Source organism: Bos mutus, chromosome 18 (assembly GCF_027580195.1).
Source record: "Bos mutus isolate GX-2022 chromosome 18, NWIPB_WYAK_1.1, whole genome shotgun sequence".
Lineage (NCBI taxonomy): Eukaryota > Metazoa > Chordata > Mammalia > Artiodactyla > Bovidae > Bos > Bos mutus.
The window spans coordinates 8,610,838-8,631,536 of record NC_091634.1 but is presented as its reverse complement, the minus strand read 5'-3'; the positions used below and the strand labels follow the sequence as shown (position 1 = coordinate 8,631,536).

The window sequence follows — 20,699 nt, the reverse complement described above, 5'->3', positions numbered from 1 at the left end:
GAGTCGGACATGACTTAGAGACTGAACAAGAAGACAATAAAGTGAAACATGGTAGTCTAGAGGGTAAACAGTAAGATGGAGAAATAAAATTGAAAGAGAAAAGGATGAGAGATTTTGAAATTTTCAAACGAGTGGTTTCAAGGAAGACCTCTAAGAAGAGGCGACAATTGAACGCACAACTGAAGCAGGTGATGCAGTGATTTGGATGGTATTTGAAAATTTTTTATTTATCTATTTATTTCTGTGGCTGTGCCTCGAGGCTTGTGGGATCTTAGTTCCTGATCAGAGATTGAACGTGGGCCCCATCAGTGAAAACACCCAGTCCTACCCACTGGCCCACCAGGGAATTCTTGGGGAATTTTAACAGAATTAAATTGTATGTGTAGAGAAGGTCTCTGAAAGGCTGTTAATGATAACCATATAGGGGCAGTGGGTTGCCAGGTATTTTCCCTTTCCATGTTTTAGACCACAAACTAAATTTATCACCAATCTCAATAAATCTGGTCTGCCCACTTACAACTGTCTTCACCTCCTGTAAGGGTGTTCCATAGCATTTATCGTCACTTGTAACAATAAATTATGTCTAAGCTTTGTTTAATGTATGTAACCCTCTTGACTCTGTAGCCAAACCCAGTAGATCCTCCTCTGAGCATCTTCCAGTTCCCTAGAAGCACCAGTTCACCCACCACAGGGCCTTTGCACAGGCTGTGTCCCCTGCCTTGACAGCCACCCCCTCACTCTATCCTCATCTCTCTCACAAGACATCCCCACAGTTCTGTTTTCTGTCATTTCACATGGACTTGTGCCTTCCCTCAAGAGTCCAGGGATGGGGTCTGCCTTGTTCATCACCTTAACCCCCACTTCCCTATCCCCCCAGTACAGAGCTGGCACTCAATGCTGATTCAGAGGATGAAGGAGAGATTCTTTCCATTGAAAACTGTGAGCTCCTACAACTAACTATAAGGTTTCACTGGCAGGAGGGTGGGGGACCCCCGCCCACCTCCCAGCACAAGCTGGCAGGTCAGGCTTTCAGAAGTCAGTCCAGCGCCTGGCACTACTTGTAGGAACCAAAAAAGACGAGACGCAAATAGAGACCAGAGAGAGGATGGTGTTTCCTTTCCCTGGAATGAGGTCATTCAGGTAGAAGACAGTAGAACAAGCTTGCAGAACACTCTGTGCACCCGCTCAGCCCACTCCCGCTTCACCGGCGTGGGGGGTTGGGAGGAGGGGGGGTTGGGAGGAGGGGGGGTTGGGAGGAGGGGAGTTGGAGAGGAGGAGCGCCGCGCCTTTAAGGCTCCCGGAAACAGGCCTGCAAGACCGGAAGTAACCCGCTTTAGTTCCCTTCTTCACGTGGTGCAGGCCGGAAGTGACGCGCGTGGCCCGGGAGCTGCAGACGCGGAGGCCGACGGAGCCGGAGTAGCGGACGCCGCGGGGTCTCCGGGACAGGTGACCGGGGGAGGGGGCCGGGAGCGCGCCCGGAGAGGGCGGGGCCTGATGCCCCACGTGGGGGGAGCGGGCGCCGGCGCTGGCGGGGTAGCCCGCCGCCCGCGGGGCGGGGTCAGAGTACTCCGCGGGGGGCGGGGACTGGACGCCCACATGGGAAGCTAGAAGGGTGCTGAGGGGGCGGGCCGTCGGTGGGGCAGGGCCTGGGTGGGCCGGGCTCCGGACGCGTGCGGAGCTTTGGTGGGCAGCTGGGGCGGGCCCGAAAAAAGTTATGCCGCGGCTGGGGGCGGGGCCAAATAGTACCCGGCGGACTAGGAGCGGGGCCGGAAAGTTTCGCGCGTTCTGGAAGTGGGTCCTGGAAGTCCGTCCTGGAAGTCAGGGGCGGGGCCAGGGGCTGACCCGAGGGTCGGGGCGGGGCCAGGCGCCGGTAGGGCGGAGCCAAAAAGTTGCGCAGGAACCGGGCCGCTGAGCCAGAATTTAGGGGCGCCGGGTACGGGGCCAGATACTGACGTGCGGGGCGGGGGCGGAGCCAGGGGACGTGACCAGAGGCTGGGCTCAGCAAATCGGAGGCGGGGCCAAAGTGTTGGCTGGTGAGCCGGGGGCGGGACCGGTGCCAGAAGGCGAGGAGGAGGGGGCGGGTTTAGGCTGCTGCCTGGGGCTCCTGTGGGCGGGACCAGGAAGTTGGCCAGGGCGGTCGGACGCCGGAAGGGGGTGGGATTAGTGACGCGAATGTGGGCGGGGCCAGAGGTTTGGCGGGAAAGGCGGGGCCGGAAAGTTTGCCTCTCTTCGGGGCGGGGCTGTGGCGTTCTGGACCGGGTGGAGACTGGAGCCTTTCCCTAGAAAGCCGCGTGAGGGCGGGGCAGTTTTGTCTGCGCCTGGGCGGGGAGGGTATTCACCCGGGAGACCGAACCAGACCCGGGAAGCCTCGCCAGGGGGTCCTGGGTCTGTTGGAGGAATCTTTGTTGGGGTGCTGGCGGCGGGGCTTTAATATCCCTGAGGGTAGGGGCAGCGAATAGGAATGGGGCTCGGACTATTTTTCGAGTGTAGGGTTGTAAGACGTCACTGAAATTCCGGGGGAAGAGTTAGGTGTAGATTATTAAACGGGATGTGAGCAGCACCAGGTTGGGCGTGGGGAGTCGGGCTTTCTCGCTTAGGTCGTGGGAGAGGCTCTTCCTAAAGCTCTCTTGGGGTAGAGGCCTGGGTTTTAAACTCCCGGCACAGGGGTGTGGAGACTGAACTAGGATTTTCGTTTTGAAGGGAGCAGTGTCGGGTGTTTCCCTAAGTGGTGGGGCGGGCCCAGAACTTTCCCAGGGCGTGTGTGACTACATTGTTTACAGAGGAATGGATGGGTCCAAAATCCTCTGGAGAGTACTGAGTCTAAACTTTTCCTGGTAGAGGGTGGGCTAGAAGAGGGGCTTCGAGAAGAGGGACTGGGAGTGAGGGCGAGAATTCCCTTGGAGTGAAGGGTGTGTGTGTGTGTGTGTGTATGTATGTGTCCCTTGGAGTGAAGGGTGTGTGTCTGTGTGTGTGTGTCCCTTGGAGTGAAGGGGTGTGTGGTGTGTGTGTGTGTGTGTGTGTGTGCGCACATTTGAGGAGCCCCCAGTCTGGGACAGGAAGAGACAGATTGAGTGGAGCCATTGGCCTTAGTCCTTCTGTTCCCTCTGCCCTCAGGAGCCCCCAGTGCTGTGTCCAGATTCTGCAGGGGAGGTTTGCTGGGACCCAGGTCCCACCCTGCCAGTGGAATGGTGAGAAGAAAAATGGGGTGTTTGAGATCTGAGCTTTGGGGCAGGGGGCTTGGGAGGAGAGGTTCCCGGCCCACAGACCCTGGGGCGGGTAGAGATTTCCAGCCTCTTATCTGTCCGCCCCTCTCAGTCAGCCGCACTGGATCTGAAATCGAAGGAGGAGAAGGATGCTGAGCTGGACAAGAGGATCGAGGCTCTTCGGCGGAAGAATGAGGCCCTCATCCGGCGCTACCAGGTGCCCTAGCCCCGCCCTGGGAGACCCCATCCCCTCTCCTCCCCGCAGTGAGTTTCCCTCACCTCTCCCTTCCTTAAAACGTTTTCATCACTCCTCATCACTGTCAGGGTAAAAGCCGAGGGCCTTAGCCTGGGATTCCTCCTTTCATTCCATCATTGGTTTGTTCGTTCACAAATATTCACCAGGGCCCATTGCTCAGTGGCACTGTGGTGGCAGCGGTGATGGAGGGGACCCCGGGCCTGCCTTTCCAGGGCTCACAGGCCAGTAGGGGCCCAGCCATGGCTTCAGTCAGTGATGAGCGAGTGGGCCAGCCTGGGATGGAGGAGCTCAGGGTTCTTTGAGAGCCCAGGTGGGGCTCTTCACCCAGCCTGGGGGATATTAAGGAGGACTTCCTGGAGGAGGGGATTCTGAGACTTGAAAGGTGAGTAGATGTTAGCCGGTCTTTTTTTTTTTGGCTGCACTGCATGTTTTGTGGGGAGTCTTAGTTCCCTGATCAGGGACTGAATCCAGGCCCATGAAAGGGGAGCATGGGGTCCTAACCACTAGACCACCAGGGAAGTCCCAGCTAGTTGAAAAGGAGAGCAGAACACACTTCACACAGAGGGGCAGTTTGTGCAAAAACTTGGGCTTAAAGTTGGAGGGTCAGATGGAGGATATTGACCTGGAGAGACCCTCTGGGGCCCAGCCACACAGGGCCCAGAAGGCCATAAGGCTAAGAGTTTGGACTTTTTCCTAAGGACACTGGGGAGCCATCGAGGGCTTTGAGTAGAAGTGGGGCCAGGTCAGAATAGGTTTGTAGGAGGACTCCTTTAGTTGCTGTGTGGTGGTAGATGGGAGGAGAGGACTCTGGAGACAAGGAGGAACCTGGGGCAGGGACTTTGGCGGGGGCGAGGGGTGGGGGCCATATGGAGAGGAGGTGCCTGGCCTGGGACAGGGCTGAGGGACTCAGTGACTGATGGGCGGTGGCGGGAGAGGATCCAGGATGAGGCCCAGGTCCCTGTCACAGGTGTCAGAGTAGGTGTTGGGGCTGTCCCTGAGATAGGAGGAGGAGTAGGTTTCATTTATTCATTCTTCATGCATTCATTCATTTAAAAAAAAAAAAAAGGATGTTGAGCCTCTGTTGTGTGCCAGGCGGTGTTCCAGGCTTGGGGTATACATCAGTGAACAATACAGATATCCCTGACGCAGAGTAGATTCTGTTATGGGGAGGAACCAGATAAGAAGCAAAATAGACATAATGTCATGATGTGAAGGGGGCGGGTGGTGTGTGGAGAATGGCAGGCGAGCTGGTCAGGGTAGGCCTTCCTGAGAAGGAGACCTTTGAGCAGAGACCTGCAGGAGGTGAGGGATTGGAGAATCTATGGAGAAGGGGCATTTCCAGCAAAGGGAACAGCAGGTGCAAAGGCCCTGAGGCAGGTTTGAACCTAGTATGTTCCAGGTACAGTGAGAGGGTCACAGTGAGCCAGAGGAGAGAGTGGGAGATGAGGATGGGATGGTAACGAGACCACACCCTGTGAAGCCCCATTGGCTGTGGGGGAGCCTTTGGCTCAGAGGGTCTGAGCAGGGGCACCGCCTGGTTCGCTTAGAGGGAAGAAGTGACCAGCTTTCTTGTCTAGAGCTCCAGACAGAGGTCTGCGCTGGGGCCGACTTGGGGCTATTCAGGGGGCTGTGGGAATCTGGCTGGTACACAGGACCCCTGATAGCCGCTATCTCTGATCTCCCAGGAGATTGAGGAGGATCGGAAGAAAGCTGAACTGGAGGGAGTAGCAGTGACAGGTCCCCGGAAGAGCCGCTCGATGGAGAAGGAGAATGTGGCAGTGGTGAGCTCCACGCCAGGGTGGGACTCTTGAGGACGGGAGGGTGAGAGTGAGACCTAAGAGCCTTCCCTGCTGCCCCAGGCCTGTGGGGCCTCGACCCTGGCAGCCGCCCTCTGGGCCTGTGGTGTCCTGGTCTCCCTGCCCCAGTGACCTTTCCCCCCTCCCCCCTTTCCAGGAGAAGAACCTGGGTCCTTCCCGGAGGTCTCCAGGGACCCCTCGGCCTCCAGGGGTCAGCAAGGGAGGCCGGATCCCCCCTCAGCACGGAGGCCGGGCAGGCATGGGCCGGACATCCCGCAGCTGGGAAGACAGTCCCGGGGAGCAGCCTCGGGGAGGTGCTGGGGGCCGCAGCCGGAGGGGTCGGGGCAGGGGGTCCCCTCATCTCTCTGGAGGTGGCGATGCCTCGACTGCCGACCGCAAATCCAAGGTAGGAGCCGAGGGGGCTGACGTCTGCCTGAAGTCCATTGGGAAGGCTCAGTGTTGCCTGTTGCTCTTTCTGTTCTGCTCACAAATGGATTTTCTCCTTCATCCGTCGTTTACTGTCTCTGTTTTCTTTTTTGGACCCTCACTCCGGCTCTTTTTCATCTCTCTCCCTTTCTTCTTCTCTCCCCCAGACCAGCGCTGTGGTCCCTGTCTCTTTCTGTCTCCCATTTTGTGCTCTGCTGTGTGCTTGGTCATCTGCCTTCCCTACCCTTTGTCTCTTTTTGGTGGTATCTGGTGGGTTCTGTCCAGCGTGCGTGCTTTGCTCATTCGTGTGTGTGTGCACATGTGCTCTCTCTCTGTCATTCTCTGAATTAGTTGGTAGGGAGCAGTGAGGTTCTTACTGTACCTGCTCTCAGCACCCCACCACGCAGATTAGCAGAGTGGGAAGTTGCCAAGCCTGGTCATTTAGAGGACAACTTTCTATGAGTTCCGTGTCCTTGGGCAGCTCACTTCCCCTCTAGGAGATTCCAGTTCTCACTCTTAAATAGGAATGAAAATCAGGTTTAAAGTTTTTTATAAGCATCGTGTGACATCAGGCATAGAAACCCTCAGATTAAACGCTCAATGTATGTTGCTTAAGGATGTTTAGAAAGACGCCAAAGTGCCATGGCGTTAATCAAATGGAAGTTTATTTCTCTCTTGTATGCTGAGTCTTGGAAATGCAAGTGTTCCCAGCATCTTGGGCACATGCTCATCTAAAATTCTGTTGTCACCTAGGGGGGGAAAATTGACCTAAGAAAGGGAGGAGAGAGGATCGTGGGGGTCACCTGGCCATCTGTCAGGTTGTTACTGTGGCAGCCATTGCAGGGGTCCCCAGCCCCTCTCCCAGGTTCAGCATTTTGCCAGAAGGATTAACAACTGAGATTTATTACAGGGAAAGGATAGAAAGCAAAATCAGTAAAGGGAAAAGGCCCATGAGCCAGAGTCTGGAGGATACCAGGCACTAGCTTCCAAGAGTCTGCGTCCAGTGGAGACACAAATTGTTGTTTAGTCACTGAGTTGTGTCTGCCTCTGTGACCCCGTGGGCTGTAGCCCACCAGGCTCTTCTGTTCATGGGATTTTCCAGGCAAGAATACTGGAGTGGGTTGCCATTTCCTACTCCAGGGGATCTTCCCCCCCCCACCCAGGGATCAAACCTGTGTCTCCTGCATTGGCAGGCAGATTCTTCACCACTGAGCTACCAGGGAAGCCCAAAGACACATAGGCTGCACTTAATTGTTCTTCATTGACAACATATGTCAAAGTTCATCTACTGGGGACTCATTAGAGAGCTAGTACCCAGGCTTCTTATCCGAGGCTGGTCACATAGGTCCCCTCTGCCTAGTACACACCCAAATTCCAGACCCTAGAAGGAAAGTGGGTGTTCAGCATACACTGTATTGTTTGCAGAAAAAGTCTAGGCACGTGGAGCCCCGCTTACTGGTTAACTGTTGACAGGACGTGCAGAGAGCCAGTGTCCAGGTGCCAGCCAGGGGCTGCCTTGCATAACAGGTCTAAGGAGGGAGCCTCAGATGGTGACGAAGGCTCAGATTGAGTGGTTCTTTCTGATGCTCTGTGTGTCTCTCTCTCTGTCCTCCCCTCCTCCCCCGAACAAGGAGTGGGAGGAGCGGCGGAAGCAGAACATCGAGAAGATGAACGAGGAGATGGAGAAGATTGCAGAGTACGAGCGCAACCAGCGGGTCAGTGCCACGGGCGCGCCCTGGCTGCGGGGCGGAGCCGCCGGGTCGGGGGAGCGCTCCAACACCCCCACCCCCAACTAACTCTGCCTGCCCGCAGGAAGGCGTGCTGGAGCCCAACCCGGTGCGGAACTTCCTGGACGACCCCCGGCGACGCAGTGGGCCCCTGGAGGAGCCTGAGCGGGACCGCCGGGAAGGCAGCCGCCGGCACGGGCGCAACTGGGGGGGCCCTGACTTTGAGCGGGTGCGCTACGGCCTCGAGCAGGAGCGGCAGGTGGGTGCGGGCGGCTGGGCCGTGACTGCTGCCCAGCAGCCGGTCCCTGGGTTCCACGGGGAGGGATGTGTGTTGAATGCGGGGCTCAGAGTAGGAAGAGGCTGCAGCCCTACGCTCAGGCTACCCTCCAGTTGATGGTTGCCCCAGAGCCATACTACCTTCTTTTTGTAGCTTTATGATCTGTTTTGGTGTGATTTTCCTGCTTACTAATGTTAATGATGTTTACTGGGTACCGGTCGAGGGCCAGGCACTGTTTAGGGTGCTGGGGCTAAATCAGTGGCCATGTAATAAGATGTCAGATAATGCTGAATGTTGGGAAGAAGGCTCCAGCCCAGCCAGGTGAGGGCACGGAGAATAGAGAAGGATCTGGGGTGGCCTCTCTGAGGTGCCACGTGAGCAGATACGGCTTTGATCTCCATCCTGTCACCTCCTCCTCCTATGACCTTGAGCCAGGGGCTCTACCCAGGAGCTTAGAAGGCCTCAGGAAAGGGGTGCAGGGGCGAGAGTGGTGGGCGGAGCCCTGACTGCCCATCTGCTTGGGGCAGGGCCGCCGGGCCGGCCTGGGCGGCGCCGGGGACATGACGCTCTCCATGACTGGCCGAGAGCGGTCTGAGTATCTGCGCTGGAAGGAGGAGCGGGAGAAGATAGACCAGGAGCGGCTGCAGAGGCACCGCAAGCCCACCGGCCAGTGGCGGCGGGAGTGGGATGCTGAGAAGACGGATGGCATGTGAGTCTCCGCCCTGCCCACCCCTGTGGGGCTCCTCTGCCTTCGCGCTGACTTCTGACTCCTTGGCCTTTCTTGGGTTTCTCATCGTGTGTATCAGTTAGCACGAGCTGGGTAACACTGCATAACCATCGCCAAATCTCAGGGCCACAGAAAGCGTTTCTTTTTCTTAAACACCTAAAGCATTTTGTATTGGGATATCGCCGCCAGTGTAACAACAGATGTTGTGATAGTTTCAGGTGAACGGCAGAAGGACTCAGCCATACTTTTTTACAACCGTTTGTTTATTTATGTATTGGCTGCGTCGGGACTCAGTTATGGTGTGCAGGCTCTTCACTGTGACCCGCAGGCGCCAGGGGGCCTGGGCTCAGCTCTTGCGGGAGGCAGGCTTAGTTGCTCCAAGGCCTGTAGGGTCTTAGCTTGCCCGATCAGGGATTGAGCCCAGATCCTCTGCCCTGGAAGGTGGATTCTTAACCACTGGACCGCCAGGGAAGTCCCGAAACATTTCTTTTTCCTGTGCTCACCGGTCTTCTAAGTTGGGCTGATTGAGGCTGGACTGGAAGCTGTGGGTCCAGCTGGGGTTGAACTCACTTCTGCCCTGCATGTGTGCATTCTAGGGTTCACGCTGAGGGATGGGGCTACTGGGGGAAGCACTGGCCATAGTATTGGCAGATGTGCAGGAGGGAGAGTGAGACACTTCCCCGTTCTGTTAGCCAGCAGACCCCACCTTGCTGTGGCAGGAAATTAAACTGTCAGCTCGATAGTACTGCCGTGGTTCTACAGCCAAGGGTGCGGATGTGAGTTCTCATGCAGGGAGGGCATGAAGAATTACAGCGATGGCCCCTTGGCATCCTCCCTTCATCCCTCTAACTGTGTCCCCCACCTACCCAAGCACCTTATCCTGGTGGCATTATTATTCTCAGGTCTGACTCTGTTGCTTTTCGGGTCCCAGGAAACATCCCATTAGTCAAAGCAAAGGCATCATCCACAGGAGGGCTAACTGCCATAGCAAAGGCGGAGAAGATTCCGGAAGAGCTGTTGAACGGCAGTCTTAAGATGGACAGCTGTCGTTTTTACATCATCCTCTATCCTTTGCCACAGCGTTGGCTAAAGAAAGAGGATCTTGTCTGTGTGCCTGGGGGTCGGAGCATTTATTTTTGGATTGTGAGCTAAGCCTTTGCCAGCGTGAGAAACATTTTGCACAGATACCGTAGCTGATGTTTCTGAGGGGGAGGCAGGTGAGCTTTTTGGAGATGTTCTTGGGCTTAAGACTGAGAAAGTCCTCTTACGTCCCCACAGCAGCCTGCATCAAGTCTCACGTTTGCATTGAGTAGAGCAAATTGTGCAGTGAATAGAGCTAATGTCACATGCTGAAGAATAATGAAGCAGAGTATGGAGAGGTTTGGAGGCTTCTGTTTTAGACCTAGATAATGTATGTAATTGGGCTTCCCAGGTGGCACTAGTGGTAAAGAACCCGCCTGCCAATGCAGGAGATGTAAGATACGAGGATTCAGTCCCTGGGTCAGGAAGACCCCCTGGAGGAGGGCATGGCAACCCACTCCAGTATTCTTGCCTGGAGAATCCCATGGACAGAGGAGCCTGGTGGGCTGCAGTCCATGGGGTTGCAAAGAGTTGGACACGACTGAAGCAACTTAGCACGCAACACAGTGTATGTAATAATACGTGATTGGAAAGGTTAGGAAGGCCTCTGAGTTGAGGCCTGAAGGAGGTAACGGAGCGGGCCCCGGAGAGATCGGAGGAAGCGAGCCCCAGAAGCAGCACGTGCAAAGGTCATGCGGCAGGAGCTCTGTGGTAGGAGAACTTGCTAAGCTTGGGAGGTGAGAGAGAGAGATTTAGATGAGGCTGGACAGGAAGCTGGCGATGTTGAACTTGCACATTCTTGTTGAAGTGGGGAATTGCTGTCAAATACTGACCATTTTTCTGCGTTTGTACTACCATGTCACACCTGCCTTTTGTCTTTCACCTGATTCTGAGCTTTAATCAGTGACATGCTCCCCCATTCGGTTGATGACCTTGTGGTCTGTGATCTTGATTTCTAACCGTGGCCCCCACCTCCCCCGGTGACTCTTCCCGCCCTACCTGTTCTCCCTGTGCCACCAGCTGCCTGCTCACCCCTTTCTCTTTACCCAGGTTCAAGGATGGCCCAGCTGTGGCCCTGGAACCATCCCACCGCTATGGTGAGTGGGAGTTCTTGGGTGGGGTGAGGCAGCTGGCTGGGCCGGGGGAGTTGGGGCAGGGTGGGGTGGGGGTAGCTTGTACTGTGCCCTCCACCCCTGACTTCCCCTGGGTTTTGTTGCAGATGACCAGGCTTGGGCCCGGCCCCCCAAGCCCCCCACTTTCAGGGAGTTCCTGTCCCAGCACAAAACTGAGGTCAGCCGCAGAAAGAAGAAGAGCAGCCGACCCCAGCCTAAGGCGGCGCCCCGTGCCTACAGGTGGGGGCCCCCTTCCCCTTGCACGTGCACAACCCTAGCGGGCCTGTGTGCCTCTACCCCTGCTTGTTCTCTGGCTGTGGGTTTTGGGGATATTTCTGTCCTTTCTTGGCCCTAGCTGTCTCTCAGGCACTTGTCTCCTTGTGGGTCAGGCACTTGGTTTCGGGGGTGTCGGGGCCTGGCTGTCACTTTACCCTCATCTGTCCCCTCCTGCCCTCCCACCCATCTCTTCTGCCTGCCTGGCCCCTCTCTGCCTGGTCACCTCTGACACTGGGACACACGCCCTGTTTCCTCCTCGGTGCTCTAGCCTGCCGGCTCCTTGTCTGGAAATCCCGAAGACCCGCTCTCTCCACCTGTTGAATTTTGCAGCTCCGTGTCTGGGGACGAGCCTGGTGTAGGAAGCCCCTTCCTCCTGTCCATCTGGGTTTTATTCCTTTGCTCTGTGCCCTCCAGTGACCACGATGACCGCTGGGAGATGAAGGAGGCCGTGTCCACAGCTCCTGAGCCCCCGCAACCTGCTCTCCCCAAGGAGGTGCCCACGCAGGTAGGGCGGACTGTCAGCTCCCGGCAGGCAGCACGGTGTGGGGGTGCCTGGGGCCTGCAGCCTCTCCCTGACCTGCCTTGTGTTCTCACAGCTGCCTGAGACCCCGGCCCCTGCCCATCGACCTCCTGAGGATGAGGGCGAGGAGGGCGAGGATGAGGGGGAGGATGAGGAGTGGGAAGACGTGAGTGAGGATGACGAGGAGGAGGAGGAGATCGAGGAAGAAGAGGAGGCTGATGATGAGGAAGAAGAACCAGCCGGAGATCACCAACCCCAGGAGGCTGAGCCCAGCGGGAGCCCCAGCGGGAGCCCCGCCAGGGAACATGGTGACAAAGAGCCCACCAGGCCGGAAGAGCCCCTGCCGCTCCCCCAGGCCCCTGCCACGCCTTCCAGCCCCTTCTCGCCCCCCGGGGGCCACCAGCCTGTGTCCGACTGGGGTGAAGAGATGGAGCTGAATTCTCCCCGGACCACCCACCCGGCAGATGCTGTCTCTCCGGGTGAGGCCTGGCCGTTTGAAAATGCATGAAGCTGGCTGCTTGTGTGTGTGCTCGAGGGGTGCATGGAGGACCCTGGGACCCCGTGTGCCCTGGTGGCTAGGGAGGACAGTCCATGCCTGTCTCTAGAAGGCCCACCCCCAGATCCTGCCCTGCCCTGAGCCATTCAGAGTGCCCTCCCCAATAAAGAGATCACTTCCTCAAATGACACTTCCACGTGTGTCCTTAAACCCCCTCTCACTCCCCCAGAGCCTTTGTCTTGGTGGGGGGGCGGGGGGGTGGTATTTGGAGGGGAATGGGCTTGATTGGGCCTCCCCCTTTCCCAGGAGGTGACCAGCCAGCCCCTGCCTCCTTGGAGAGTGGGCCCAGCGCCCCAGGAACCCAGAAAGCTGAAGAAGAGGGGTCTGAGGCAGCTCCAGGTTGGGGGAGTGGCTGGGGTGGTGGAGGTGGCTTTCCTTCCGCTTCCTCTTGGGTTGAGGGGAGGAGGGTTTGGGGGCAGTAGAATGGAGTGGATGCGTCTCCATTATGGGTGTGGGGTAGCTGCTGGCCCGGGGATGGGGCGAGGGGGGCGGGGCTAGGCTGCTGGGTGGGAACGAATCCAGGGTCAAGGGGGTGGAGCTATAGGGAGGACCTCCCGGAGGAGCCACTAGGAATTGAGTGTGTTTGGGGGTGAGGGGGTGGAGCCAGGGTGGGATTAGGAGGTAGAGGGCTACCCCAGGGGTTCTGCAAAGTAATCTAGAAACAAGGGGGTGGGTTAAATTGATAGGAGCTCAGAGCAGGATTTGAAATACAAATCGGTCAAAAAGAACCGGGGAGGAGTAATGGATCTAGCTGTGGGTGTGGTTACAGTTTGGAGGTGTAAATTAGTAAATGGGGTAAATTAGAAATACGTAACATATTGAGGTAAAAATTGTGGAGTCTAGCGGACCTGGAGCAACAGGCAGAACCCAGTCTCCACCTCCACCAGGCGGAAGCCGGGTTGTGGACCTCCGACCTCCCCAAGGAGTAGGGGTTAGGATTTGGGGGCATAGCCAAGGAAGGTCTGGTTAGGACTCAGAAGGTGGGCAAGGGAAGTGGAGGTAGATCCTGTAGGGCAGGCTTGCTAGAGGTTGGCATATGTCCGTGGGGTGAGTCTGGGATGGGAGAGGACAGAGTTTAGGATGGCGGATGAGGTCGGGGCATCCGAAGCGCTTTGTCTTTGGGTCACGTGACTGCGATCTAGCTCTCAGATTATGTATTCGATTGTAAACAGGGATCTGTTGCGGGGGGTGTGTGTCTCCGTAGATCCTCTCCGAGGATTAAAGGAGCCTGAGACTCGTAAACCGCTTAACGCAGGGTGGGCGGCAGCCAGGGTTGGTGGGGCAGAGGGGCGGGGCTAGGGTGTTCGGGGCCGGCGGTGGGGGGCGGGGTTACTGTTGCCCTCAGGTGACCGCCCCTTCTCTTCGCAGAGGCGGACCCCGAGGGCCAAGAGACAGCAGAGATCGCCGACTTCCAGAGGGTGCGTTTCTGCAAGGTGGTAGCGGCCGCTTCGCCACCGGGGGCCGCCCGCTGACCGCGCCCGCCGACTGCGGCCTCCGCGCTCTGCACTAACCTTCCGCCGCCTCGCTCCTCTACCCTCTGCTTCCGCCACTCCAGCCAGGAGAGGGTTAAATGTAAGGGCGGGGGGAGGAGCCAGGGATAGTGAACCGGGTGGGGCCAGGGCAATAGTCCAGTCTCACAAATAGGGGGCGCCGTGGCACCAGGGTGTCTGAGACACCCCCGAGTTACCCACTTTTGGAGGCCATGGGGGTATAGGTGCCAGTTCCCGGGCCGTTTTCCGCCTCCAGGAGCTTACATCTGGGGCATGGCTTAATAACCGGTGACTCTTGACGGACCTGATTTTCCCGGCCGCAGAACCGGTCCTTATTAAACGCAGTGCTTCCGCTAACCTTTGAACTGTGTTTCTGGCGGGGGCAGGCTGGGTTGCTGTGCTTGTGGGTTTGTCCGTGGCGACAGAGGCGGGAGGAAGGGGCTCGCTCTTTCTCCACCCCCCCTGATACGTCTTCCCTCCCCCCCTCCCACAGGCCTCCCCGAATTCCTGAAGACGCTGCTGGGAGGGGACTGACGCTTCCCCGCCTTGATGGGGAGGGGGCGGCAGGAGGGGCTTAGTCTGGATCTCCGAGCTGTGCTCTGTCCTCCCCGAAGCCCACTTTGGACCCCATGGTTTTAGAGAGGGAGAAATTGAGGGTGGTGGGGAAGGAGACGGGGAGGGGGCGTGGCTGGGTTGTGGGGCGGAGCTGGAGCTTCGGGGCCTGAATTTAGACCTGAACACAGAAAATGTGGAGGAAGAGGCGCGTCCAGCGAGGGGCGTGGTTAGGGTGTTTGGGGCCCGCATTCTAATGGAGTTTAAAACAAGGAAAGGTGTTAGGAAGTGAGGTAGAACCACAGCGCAGATTTAGATGGGAATCCCTAACGCTGGTGTGGGGCGCAGCCAGCAGCAGAGAGCTTGGTTTAGAATGGGGCGCTCAAACTAGTGGAGTGAGGAGGAGAAAAGAGGCGGAATCTGGATTGAAGATAGATGAGGGTAGGGGGAGAAGACGGCGAAATCGAATGCTGGAGTAGCGTTTAACTTGGCTAAAGGCACATTACAACTGGAGCAGGACTTAAAAGGCTTGAGCTTGGCAAGGGAGCGGCGGAGCTAGATGCCGGGGAGAAGTCTGAGTTCCGAAAGGGAATGGGTAGGGTGTGGGGAGGAGAAGAAGAGAGCGGAGGTAAGCTCCGGGGCCGGTATAACACCGAAGCCTGGTAGAAGTCGGCTGGGCCGAGACCAACGTTTGAGAAAAAGCGAGGTATTGCATGCTTGGGGCGGGGTCAGAACGCTGTGGTTAAGCCTTAGCTTGCTAGTGTTTGGCCGGAGGCTGAGGAGGGGGCGGGACTAGAGCGCGGAAGAGGCCCGCCCTGCGGGGGCGGGCCCACGCTGGCGGGGGCGGGGTTGGACGGGGGAGAGTTAGAGGCCGCAGGAGGCCCGCCTGCGCGGGGGCGTGGCCACGCTGGCGGGGGCGGGGTTGGACGGGGAGAGTTTAGCGCGGAGGCGGGCCTCCGGAGGGGGGCGGGCCCTGTGCGGGCTGTGGCTCGGGGCCGAGTGGGCTGCGGGGATGCGGGGCACGAGCTGCGTGGGCGGCGGCGGCGAGCCCGGGTGGCGCAGGGCTGAGCGAGGGCCCGCGGGGCCGTTGGTTGCGCCTAGCACCGGTCTGTGCCTACTTTCTCTGCGTCTCGTTGGCTGCCGTGCTGCTCGCTGTCTACTACGGTCTCATTTGGGTTCCCACGCGGCCCCCTGCAGCCCCAGGCGGCCCACCGCCTAGCGCGCAGTCCTCTCCGTGCGGCGGTCGCGCGGGTGCGCTGCCTGCCCCAGCGCCCGCCGCCGCCTCGGTGTCTTGTCTTCTGGGAGCCCCTGGCGGGCCGAGACCCCAGCTCGAGCTGCCGCGCAGCCGCCGCCGCCGCCGCCACAGCGACCCCAGCCGCCGCCGCCCGAGCCGCCAGACGCTGGGGGAGACGCCGGAGGCCGCAGGGGGGCGAGGACCCGGGTAACCTTCCTTTTCACCCAAAATGGACCGCCAGCCTTCGAGAGCCTGGCGCCCTCGCCGCGGATGCGCCGGTCCCGAATTGGTGTCTGGCTCCTTCTTCATGACATCGTCTAGCGTCTGCGGAGCTGTCATCCTGAAGAATGGGGGGCGAAGGGGAGCCGGCCCTGGTTCTCGATCGTCGCAGCTCCTCCGCCGTCAGGCCGGGTCCTCCACCAGGCAGACCCCATACTGATCACTGCCTCCTGCTCCTCCCTCCTAGGATTCTGTGCACGGACCCCTCAGCCTGCCCCTCTCCTTCTTTCCTGAATCTCCGTGTGCATCTATCCACCTGCAATAAACTCCAGCCCCAGCTGCCTCGTGCTCGTTTGTCGTGTTGTCTGCAGAGGGGCCTCCCCTCAAGTTTGTGAGGGCAAGCCTTTCCTGGCATCAGGGCATCGCCTCTCACTCTGGGTGGGCTGTGTGCGTTCTCCCCTTCCCTGGCGGGGTGGTGGTGTCATTTTTTTCTTCCATCGCCATCGTGTATTTTCTGGGTTGGGATGAGAAGACGCTTATCCGCAATAAGGTAGTTGAAGGTCAGACGGTATGAAGGGCTTAGCAGGTTTTTGCATGCTTGCAGAGGACAAGTGCCTCTGGAGGGGAGAAGAGGCCTGGCCTCCGGTAGTAGCACAGGAGACAAGACAAGAGATGGGGTGATCTCAGCGAGAACTGGGTTTCTGGGGACTGTGATTTGTATAACTATAGTGTCCGGCACGGAAGCTAAATCACCTGGAGAAGTCAGGATACTGCTGGAAGAGCATGAGTTCACATTCCTGGGAGCTGAGAGATGAGCGTGGACAGGGGTGGTGGTAGGACCCTTCTGGAAATCACAGAGAAAGCTATCAAAGCACCCAGCTGTCTTTGAAGCTTAGTACTGCCTCTCTGGTCTGCAATGTTGCCTGCAAACCAAGGCTGAGCAACCTGAGTCCTGCTAAAAGAGTCAGAAGTGGCTGAGTCTGTTTTCCTACCCAGACGACTAAGGTCTAGCTCTGGACAGGGTATAGGACCCTACCCTAAGCAGGAAGTGATTTCATGTCTGACCACCTCCCTTGAACTGGAGACTTCCTTAGGATGGTGAAGTGGAGCCTCCTCCTTCAGACTGGGACAGCTGTCCCTCTGTACCCGGCTAGGAACGTCAATCTGTTTACCTCCCCTCCTTCCTTCTACGCCTTCCAGCACCACTTCCCAGAGGGTGTCTCCAGGATGAATGGAATTCAGGAAGCTGGCACCCCTTTCCAGTTAGTATAGATGGTGGTTAGGAGCACTGATCTTGGGGCCAACATACCCAGGTTCAAATCCCAGCTCTTCCTCTCACTAGCTGTGTGACTGGGCAGCTAACCCAACCTCTCTGGTCCTGTAGAATGAAGATGATCATAGTATTTATCTCATAAAGTTTTTCTGAGGATTGAGGAAGCTGGTGATCTGAAGCCTTTAGAGTACCATGACATGTTCTCGCTCACCACTCGCCTCTGTCCGTGGGGCTTTAAAAGCCACAGCTTGGATCCCAAGGGATTGCCAGTCAGTCTAGAGCTCTGGACCTCAGCCAATGGTGAGTTAGAGGGAGGGACTCTATCCTTGTTCCCACCGGCTCCCCTCTCTGATTCTCAACGCTCTTCTCCCAGCCCGTTATCCTGCTCTCTTTTCTCTGTGTTTCCCTCACCACCTTCTCCTCTATCTTCGTTCTGTCTGTTTTTGTCTCTTTGTCTTTCAACGTTTGTGTGTCTCTGTCTCTCTCTCACGTCTCTCCATGTCTCTGTTTCTATCCCTCACTCTGTTCTGACTCATTTTCTCAGCTCTGATGCTCTTGCTTCAGCTCTCTCTCTCTTCTCCCTTCCTCACTTTTCTCCTCCATCTTTTTTTTTTTTTTTTAACTTTGGGCTGTGCCACATGGCATGTGGGATCTTCCCTGACCAGGAATGGAATGCACCCTCCCCCCCACCCCATTGGAAATGTGGCGTCTTAACCACTGGATCAGCAGGGAAGTCTCCTCTCCTAAACATCTCGACCCAACCCTCCTTCTCTCTCTCCCCTAGTTCAGCTCCCCTCACTCCCCTATCTCCTCCCCGCCCCCTCCCTTTTTGGTCTCTCTTCTCTCTTCCTGTTCCTCTCAGGCTCTGTTTTGGTCGCTTTTAATCTTTCATTTAACAAATATTTATGCAGCATTTACCATGTGCCAGGCTCTATTTTAAGCACTGGGGAAACAGCAAACAAAACAGGGAGACATTTATACTCAGTGGAGCCAGTATATCAGTGGGGAGACAGACAAGAAACAGAGATGAATAACTTACGTATGTGTTATGTCAGGTAATAATAAACACAGAGGAGAAAACTAATCAGGGGATAGGGAGTGATGAAGTTGCTGGTTACTGGCTAGAAGCCTCAGAGAAGTGAGGGCAGGACCTGCAGGTCTTGGGGGAATAGTGGTCTAGGGATCGCGAACAGCAAGTGCAAAGGCCCTGAGGCTGGAGGTGCTCAGCTTGTCCAAGGAACGGCAACGATGTCAGTGTGGTTGGACCAGAGTGAATGAGGGGGCTAGAGGGAGGAAAGAGAATGCAGGTAGTTTGTACAGAACCCCATGGGCCGGGGTGAGGAGTTTGGCTTTTAGTGAGGTGGAGGCTTAACCTCTGTTAAGAGGTCCTCTTAACGGGACCCTCTGACTGCCCTGTGGGGAATGAAATGTAGGGCCCAGAAAGGAGATCACTGCGGTGAGTTGGATGAGGGACAATGGTGACTAGACCAGGGTGGTGATGGAGAGGAAAGGAGGGGTGAGTGGTCAAAACGTGTGCGTATGAAATACATATAGCATGTGAAAGAAAGTGAAAAGTGAAGTCGCTCAGTTGTGTCTGACTCTTTGCGACCCCGTGGACTGTAGCCCACCAGGCTCCTCCGTCCATGGGATTCTCCAAGCAAGAATACTGGAGTGGGTTGCCATTTCCTTCTCCAGGGGATCGTCCCAACCTAGGGATCCAACCCAGGTCTCCCACATTGCTGGCAGACGCTTTAACCTCTGAGCCACCGGGAAGCCCGATACATATGGCATAAAAGTTAATATTTCCACCAGTCTGAACTGTGCAATTCAGGATATTAAGTACAGTGTGTGCAACCATGACCCATCAGTCTGACAGTTGTGAAAGGACAGAGGGAGGGGCTTCCCGGGTGGTCCAGTGGCTAAGACTCTGCACTCCCAATGCAGGGGTCCTGGGTTCGATCCCTGGTGGGGAACTCGATCTCTTAAGAGATTGCATGCCGCAAGTAAAGATTCTGCATGCCCAAACGAAGATAGAAGATCCCACCTGCCGCAACTAAGGCCCGATGCAGCCAAATAAATAAATATATAAAAAAATAAAAAAGAGAGGAGGGAATGGGTCAGGGGAGCCTCTGGCTGTACCTCTCTGGGTGCGGTGGGGCTTATGTGTCTATGGAGCTGTCCTTGAGAAAGAATTGCCGATCAGAGGACTCCTGGATGGGGCTGCAATGGACTGGTGTAAATACCCACTGTGTTGAGCCCAAGGGAGGCATGGCCTTGGCACCAATGCGGTAGGGCTGTCAGACGGCTGTGCTGTCAACCTTAAAGGGAGAGCTGCTCAGTGCTACTCAATGGCCACCAGAGGGATCTAAACTGTTCCCGGTTCTTTCTGGCCTCATCCCCAAGCGGCTTCACCTGGTGCCCACAGATCCAGGCACCTAAGCACTTCTCATTACCGTCCTTCAGAGATAAAGGAGGCCTGGTGGCTTTCCTTCAATCTGATTGGATCAGCTTGGGTCACATGACAACCCCAGAGCCAATGCTTGTGCCAGCGACCTGTCCCTGTCGGTTGCTAATTGGTTAAGATGTGGGTCCCTGAGCCACTCACTGTTAAGTGAAGGCGGGATTACTCTGAAGGTTTAGACCAATCAGGACCTACCGCGGTATCTGGCCCAAGCCGGTAGACAGCCCAACTCCTCAGCCAAACTGCAAGGACTGGGGCTGCCAGGAAGGGGCGCTAAAGAGCCGCCGTCCCCCAGGCTCCTGGCGTCTTCCCTCACGTCCAAGTTGAAGTGGAAGATCGTAGATAATGTGTGAAGGGCCTCCGGATAGAATCCGCTATTGCTTATTTGAAATTCCGAATTTCAAAAATCCCTGAAAACCAAAAAAAAAAAAAAAATTTGTTCTTCTTTTGGGGGTTATTTTGGCCCAGACTCACATGGTGGCAAACCAGCTAATCTGCATTCTTTTTTTTTTTTTTTAATAATTTTATTTTATTCTTAAACTTTACAATATTGTATTAGTTTTGCCAAACATCGAAATGAATCCTCCACGGGTATAATCCGTGCTCCCCACTAATCTGCATTCTTAACAGTCTTTATTTATCTCCGTTGGCGTGAATTTTCACACGTTTTGCTGCAAATATATTAACATGTCTGATGGAGAGGGGTCGGCTTCAAGCCCCTGGGAGTGTTACATAATATACGGCATTCGCTCAGAATTACCCTTCTAAAATTAGAACATTTCTGAGTTCTGAAACGCGTCTGTCCCCAAAGACTACAGCTAAGGGATTGTGGGCCTCTAATTGGGCACGCTGCCAAACCTAGATTCATCTTAATTATTTGTTCAACATTTATTTAATGGCTTTGGGAAGAAACTCATTTTCCATTACAATCTTTTTTTAAAAATAGAGGATGATGTTCATTTACTTGGTCCCCTTTGTTAACAACGCGCTATTTTTAGCGTGTGTGTGTGTGCATGTGAAACTGTCTGTGTGTATGACTCTATGAGTGTGTCTGTGTGTGAAACTGTGTCTCTTTGTGTGTGTGACAATATTTCTGTGTGTATGTATGGGGTGGTCTGTGTGAGAGATTGTGTGTAAATGAGTACATTTGATCTTGTCTGTGTGACTGTATTTGTGAACATCTACTTATGTCTGTGTGTAATTTTGTGTGTGTGAATGTGACTGTGGGTTTCCGAATGAATATATGTGTGTGTGTGTGTGTGTGTGTGTGTGTGAATGTGCAGGAGAGGAGGCATAGTTCAGAGTTTAAAGTTAAAATGCTGAAATAAAGTCCTCATTTCATGAGACCATCTCTGCCTCCGTTTTAGAATTTCAGCAAACTACAAATGACTCAGAAATTTTGTGTTGCCAAGCAATACCTTATATGTCCACCAGAGGGCGCCTGTCTACTTGAGCCAGAAGAAACTTTAATTCCTGGGAGTTTGCAGATTCTTGCAATGGCATCCCCCTCCAGT

General features: G+C 55.9%; 2 protein-coding genes across 7 annotated transcripts; both read left to right on the top strand.

The window, feature by feature from the left end:
• The first annotated feature begins 1,341 nt into the window (after positions 1-1,341).
• Positions 1,342-14,732, top strand: CCDC9 (coiled-coil domain containing 9). 6 transcript variants are annotated; one of them, XM_070387439.1, is made up of 15 exons: positions 1,342-1,446; positions 3,115-3,188; positions 3,316-3,420; positions 5,145-5,240; positions 5,413-5,661; positions 7,313-7,396; positions 7,494-7,667; positions 8,213-8,394; positions 10,543-10,589; positions 10,712-10,844; positions 11,295-11,385; positions 11,477-11,879; positions 12,203-12,295; positions 13,325-13,374; positions 13,940-14,732. In XM_070387439.1, the coding sequence occupies exons 2-15, from the start codon at positions 3,186-3,188 to the stop codon at positions 13,955-13,957; spliced, it is 1,728 nt and encodes a 575-aa protein (XP_070243540.1). In that variant the 5' UTR covers positions 1,342-1,446; positions 3,115-3,185; the 3' UTR covers positions 13,958-14,732. The 6 variants fall into 6 exon arrangements, with proteins under 6 accessions (XP_070243540.1, XP_070243546.1, XP_070243544.1 ...); XM_070387445.1 differs by lacking the exon at positions 1,342-1,446 and adding an exon at positions 1,662-1,791; XM_070387443.1 differs by lacking the exon at positions 1,342-1,446 and adding an exon at positions 1,964-2,033.
• A 138-nt stretch (positions 14,733-14,870) lies between these two features.
• INAFM1 (InaF motif containing 1) lies at positions 14,871-15,793 on the top strand. Its single transcript, XM_070387446.1, is given in 2 exon segments — positions 14,871-15,045; positions 15,047-15,793. Coding segments are annotated over 2 exon segments (432 nt in total). The 5' UTR covers positions 14,871-15,010; the 3' UTR covers positions 15,444-15,793.
• Positions 15,794-20,699: the final 4,906 nt, after the last annotated feature.

Bases quoted from the DNA above. Each gene is read 5' to 3' on its own strand.
- CCDC9 (XM_070387439.1), top strand. The intron at 3,421-5,144 runs GTGCCCTAGCCC...CTGATCTCCCAG, and splicing joins CCCTCATCCGGCGCTACCAG to GAGATTGAGGAGGATCGGAA. The intron at 8,395-10,542 runs GTGAGTCTCCGC...CTCTTTACCCAG, and splicing joins GCTGAGAAGACGGATGGCAT to GTTCAAGGATGGCCCAGCTG.